The sequence below is a fragment of the Carassius gibelio genome, chromosome B1 (assembly GCF_023724105.1).
Source record: "Carassius gibelio isolate Cgi1373 ecotype wild population from Czech Republic chromosome B1, carGib1.2-hapl.c, whole genome shotgun sequence".
In the NCBI taxonomy this organism is placed as follows: Eukaryota; Metazoa; Chordata; class Actinopteri; order Cypriniformes; family Cyprinidae; genus Carassius; species Carassius gibelio.
The window spans coordinates 21619245-21625418 of NC_068396.1; the positions used below are offsets into that span (position 1 = coordinate 21619245).

The following is a 6174-nucleotide window of genomic DNA, read 5'->3' on the forward strand; positions in this document are numbered from 1 at the left end:
AAAAGTTACATTTCAGCTGTTCGGTCACTGTTCACCGTGAAGATTATGAGTGTTAGGAGCACACAAGGGTTAAATGATCTTTTATACTATCCTGAATTTTAAATTTCTACCTATCCATCAGAAGAGTATCTCAAAATGACAGAATTATGGTGGCCGAGAAAGCTCAACACGATGCAACTTAAGAAAACACATGCAAATTGAAAAAACATCAGCAATTGAGGAAAACATCTTCATCAGTTTGACAACACAAGTCAAGTCAAGTCACCTTTATTTATATAGCGCTTTAAACAAAATACATTGTGTCAAAGCAACTGAACAACATTCATTAGGAAAACAGTGTGTCAATAATGCAAAATGACAGTTAAAGGCAGTTCATCATTGAATTCAGTGATGTCATCTCTGTTCAATTTAAATAGTGTCTGTGCATTTATTTGCAATCAAGTCAACGATATCACTGTAGATGAAGTGACCCCAACTAAGTAAGCCAAAAGAGAGAGCGGCAAGGAACCAAAACTCCATCGGTGACAGAATGGAGAAAAAAACCTTGGGAGAAACCAGGCTCAGTTGGGGGGCCAGTACTCCTCTGACCAGACAAAACCAGTAGTTCAATTCCAGGCTGCAGCAAAGTCAGATTCATCTGTTTCCTGTGGTCTTGTCCTGGTGGTCCTCTGAGACAAGGTCTTTACAGGGGATCTGTATCTGGGGCTCTAGTTGTCCTGGTCTCCGCTGTCTTTCAGGGGAGTAGAGGTCCTTTCTAGTTGCTGATCCACCATCATGTCTGGATACGTACTGGATCCTGGTGACTGCAGTGACCCTCTGATCTGGATACAGACTGGATCTGGTGATGGTGACCTCGGAACAAGAGAGAAACAGACTAATATTAGCGTAGATGCCATTCTTCTAATAATGTAGCAAGTACAATCGGGTGGTATGGGAAGTGTTCCCGGTTCCGGTTTACCTAATTAATGCAGCCTAAAAATCCTTTTACAGATTTGGATATTAACAGAGCATAATCATTCTGGGTCTGATCTGATTTTAACATCTCTTATTTCGGGATTAATTTTGGATACATGGTTATTGCCATACCAATTTATTTGAGTATGTATCATTCTGTATGTGTGTGCCTGGGAGTGTGTGCAAGTAAGTGTGTGTGAGTGGATGTATCTGTTTTACACTCTTGGTGTTTTATAGTGTAACCCCTTCCTTGCTGTCCACTTTTTTACTGCTTTGTATTCGATTAATATTGATTTTATTTTACATAGTTGCAATGTTGCAGTCACACCAGTTCATAGGTGTGTGTGTGTGTGTGTGTGTGTGTGTGTGCGCGCACAAGTGTGGGCACGTTTTTGTGACATCAGGACACAACTCTGTTTAATGACATGGGTATGACACAGGTATTACAAGGAGCGGGTGACTTATGAGGACATAACCCATGTCCCCATTTTTCAAAACGCTTATAAATCATACAGAATGAGTTTTTTTTTGAGAAAGTAAGGGTTGGTGAATGGCGATATAATATACAGTTTGTACAGTATTAAAACCATTACGCCTATGGGATGTCCCCACTTTTCACAAAAACAAACATGTGTGTGTCCGCGCCTGTGAATTGGTGTGTTGATTTTTTTGGGGGGGAGGGTGGCTGGTTGTACTGTAGATTGTACATGTAAAAACCTTCACGTTTCACATTAATTTCCTATGGTCGGTCATTTTTGATCAAAGACCATGAGTGTGACAATTTTTTTACAACCACTAACCTTTTTCAAATCATGCCTACGATTGAACAAAATTACAAATGCAAAATTCTCTGAACACACAGCGAAGATCACACAAAAGCCAAAGCAACAATATTAGTTGTTTTGAGAAGCACACTAAAGCTTTCTGTTCTTGCAAAATTTTACCCTTGTATGAAAATGAAAAGTTCTTTACTCAGTTCTTCTTGAAGGCATGAACAGTAGCAAACTGAGATGAAGGAAATGCTTTATAAACAAACAGCGGTTTCCCATCTGCCCACAGTCTTAAGTGTGTCTCAGTGGTCTGATGATGGAGAACTATTCCCACACTCCAGCACACTGAATAGGCCTTCTGGGAAATTTACAAAGAGCTTCTTTAGGAGTCAATGATGTGTGGTCCGTTCTCTAGACAGCATTTGCATTTTGTTTATAAAATGTTTGGCTTACAGGAGACTAACCAGCATATGTGCTGCATTTCCTTAATCTGAGATTTGATGTTGTTGTTGGAGATGTTTTTTTTTTTTTTTTTTTTGCTGTTCTGAAGGGGTTATTGTAAGTTTGATATATAATGTATGTAATTATTTATTTGTCACTTTTGGACAGTTACATTTCCCTTTATGAAAAAGCATTTGGAAATATTAAGTGTTATTAATATAGCGTTAACTTAGAAGAAAAAAATAATTTTAGTAGTGCTTTTAATAATCCTGAAGAATCCAATAAATCCCGTCTATAAAAGAGAAGCTGAGCGTTGTGTACACTGCAGAAAATTTAATATTTGTGATTTTTATGTAGGGAGCTCCCCCTACTGCACAAAGGGTGTACAGTGTACACTGTTGAACAGTTCTACTAGATCTATAAATGGAGCTATCCAGACCGAACATGCCATACTTCTAATGACTTTTAGCATTTCAGAGTTGTAACTTCCTGCTTTTATTATTATTATTATTATTATTATTATTGAAATTACTACTATTATTACTTGATGTCTTTTACTGACCTTAATTTGGAAGCATCAAGAGGTAAGCACAATCCTTGAACTGCTTCTCCTCATTGCCCACTAGATGTCGATAGAAGCTTTGCTGTTATAGGCATCAAGCTGCCTGTTTCCATTATCTAGACGTTTTTTCATAAAGTAAATAAAAGGTTAAAGGTCACCATATGTATATAAAACAGCATACACAACGTCTAAAGGATATCATATTGCAGAAATGGACCATACATCTACAGGGCAAAGAACAAATATAGCTGTATAATAAAATAAACCCTTGCTGTTTGATCTACAAATAAGCTAATTTCACTGGTTCAGTAGTCAATTTTTAGACGACTCATTTCCAAATTGCAAAGGTGTTCACATTAAGGCAACACCTTTAATACAACTTTAAAACAAGTGTGTTAAGAAAGTATTTAGAAATTTGGTTAGTTTTTTATTTTAAGGTGTAAGTACTGAGTAATATTAATTAATTACATGTACTAACTATATGGTTAGGGTTTGTCTTAGGGTTACTTGCATGTAATTATGCATAATGTAGTTATTAAAATAGCAACATGTAACATGTATAACAAGGACACCTTAAAAAAAAAAGTAACTTACCATGTTACATGTACTTATTAAAGTTTCCTAATAACAATCAATTATACATAATTAAATGCAACTGACCTTAACCCTTACCTATAGCGATGATGTATAGGCTAATTACACTGCAACTTGACACTTTAAAAGAAGAAGAAAAAAAATCTGATTCTGCAATATTTCTTTGTGAGCAATCAAATTAACACATTTGTTGCACATGTGGAATCCGCTTTAAAAATGCTTCCATTAAAGCATTCCTTGATCTTTGGAACCTCTTCAAATCATACTGGATAACAAGAATCCTGAATTTGCACACAAATGACAATGTGTGTGAAAAGGGGGACAACACCAAAGAGGTAAAAATAAAGAAATTAATAAATAAAAATAAAATCTGAAATAATACTAATTTATTGTGTAGATTTGAAGATGTAAAATAGGCTATATATTAATCCAGTATAGGTTGAAAAAAAAAAAAAGAAGCTAAATTGTTAATTTAAGAACATTTCCAGCAGGCAAATTATAGCTTAATGCACAAGTTTTAAGCAAATCACAGTAATTCCGTGTTTCATGGGGTGGTGGTAGTAAAGAGTTAATACAGCCGTCAGATTCCTCCTCCTACGTAACTCTGTTTAGTCCTTGATAAACAAAGCAGAAATATTCCTTTCCACTCTTCTTCAGTTCCGTGATTGCATCGGAGGTCTCGCGCAGCTGTGCAAAGATGGACAAGATTCGCGCGGACGCTTCCCAACGATTTCCCGAAATCATTGAGCTCAATGTCGGGGGGCAAGTTTACGTTACGCGCCACTCAACTTTACTCTCCGTGCCCAATTCTTTACTTTGGACCATGTTCAGCCAGAAAAAACCGGCGGAACTTACCACCGACAGCAAAGGACGCTACTTTTTGGACAGGGACGGCTTTCTGTTCAGATATATTTTGGATTACTTGCGGGACCAGACTCTGGTTTTGCCTGATTACTTCAAAGAGAAGGCGAGCCTTCTTAGAGAGGCAGAATATTTCCAACTTCAAGAGCTGGCAAAGCGCCTGAGACTGGCGGTCAGTAAGGAGAACTCCATCAGCGAGGAGGTGTGCCAGAGCGACCCGGAGGAGGCTGCGCTCGCTGGCATGAGTATCTCCAGCACCGGCCCTCGCTCTCCGTCCCTGGACGCGCGAAAAATCGGCTACATAACCATTGGGTACAGGGGCTCCTATACCATAGGACGAGATATCCAACAGGACGCCAAATTTAGGCGGGTGGCGAGAATCACCGTTTGCGGAAAAACATCCCTCGCCAAAGAAGTTTTCGGGGAGACCCTGAACGAGAGCAGAGACCCCGACAGATCCCCAGAGAGATACACTTCTCGGTATTACCTCAAGTATAATTTCCTGGAGCAAGCCTTTGACAGGCTGGCAGAAGTGGGCTTCCACATGGTCGCGTGCAGCTCCACGGGCACCTGCGCGTACGCGAGTAACGACCCCAGCGAGGACAAAATCTGGACGAGTTACACCGAGTACGTTTTCAGCAGGGAGTGAAGTGAACTCAGTTTTGGGAACTGTTATTCAAACACATTTCTCTGACACTCAACTTTCCATTCGTTACGCGCCACGAATGTGTCTTTTTTCACAGTGTCATCATGTAGAGACTATCCGTCGATGAGCAGACGTTTTGTGCATATTTTCTGTGTAAGTAATAATTTAATAATAGCGGACCTCCAAATTTGACTTCTGTTCCCACAATTCAAACAACTGCTTATAGCAATTTTCAGTATTTAAAACAGTAGGATTGAACTGGGGGACGCACAAAATGTACTCTGAGTGACACGACTTCTTAAAATAAAGTTTTGTTGTGTGTGTTTTTTTTTTTTTGTTTTTTTTTAAGTCCATGACATTGCTGATTTATATATATATATATTTTCTGAGAGTACATCCAGAAGCTCAACACGGACAACAGAGACAAAAATAAAATGTCATTCCAGTAGTAAAATAGCAAGCTGTTCCATAATGAGTAAATATATACTACTCTCCCCTCTGCTTTTCACTGAACATTGACATTTCTGAGATGATCATTTGTTTGCACTCCTATGTATTAATATTATTATTATGTTTATTTTTTTCTTAACCAAGATGTCTGTTCACTTTATACACAAAATAAACTTATCATGAAAGATATATTTGGATGGAAACTCTGAATACTGCTGCATTATATTGTGATTCAAGTTGCACACTCAATAAAATGCACATACTGGTAAATATTTTTTTTTTTGACAGTTGTCTAACTGTCCCACATGAAATATGCATGCCAAACAAGTTGTGTAGTTATTGTAAAACCTTAGCTACTGCAAACCTAGACCACAGTTGATATCCTGTCACAGATTGTGTGAAATAAAAATATAAAAATATAAAGATTTAAAGAAACTGTGGTGTGCACCAACTCAGCACTTTCGGTGATGGTGCAAGAGCTGGGATAGTGGGCAGAGGCTCCGAAATGAGATGTGAATGTGAGCGGAGAAGAGGCCTGAGAAAACAGATGGACTACTTGGAGACAGAGAACAGGAACTAGGTCTGTGACTGCACACACAACCCATATAAAGGGCATTTTCTCTTTATAACGTTACATAGATAGAATCAAAATATGCAAATATCAGTGGTCTGAAAATCATAGTACACATATACATGCTTTTATTTATAACCGTCAGGTGTTACGTTTGGTATATGACTGGTAATGCTGGGCCACCTGGAGAGTGTCAGTATCACAGAGACAGGAACAAATTCTCTCCGTTGAGGAAGTTGTATGAAGAGGAAGAGAGAAAGCAGATAACCAGCAAAAAATACACTGAACAGAAAACAAAGAGCTTTCACTTTGACTCTGAAAGTGT

At 38.3% G+C, this 6174-nt stretch overlaps 1 protein-coding gene across 1 annotated transcript; it reads left to right on the forward strand.

The window, feature by feature from the left end:
• Positions 1–3955: 3955 nt before the first annotated feature.
• Positions 3956–5467, forward strand: LOC127949687 (BTB/POZ domain-containing protein KCTD12-like). Its single transcript, XM_052547147.1, has one exon. The coding sequence runs from the start codon at positions 4019–4021 to the stop codon at positions 4829–4831; it is 813 nt and encodes a 270-aa protein (XP_052403107.1). The 5' UTR covers positions 3956–4018; the 3' UTR covers positions 4832–5467.
• Positions 5468–6174: the final 707 nt, after the last annotated feature.

Coding starts and splice junctions, on each gene's coding strand:
- LOC127949687 (XM_052547147.1), top strand. CDS start 4,019: ATGGACAAGATTCGCGCGGACGCTTCCCAACGATTTCCCGAAATCATT.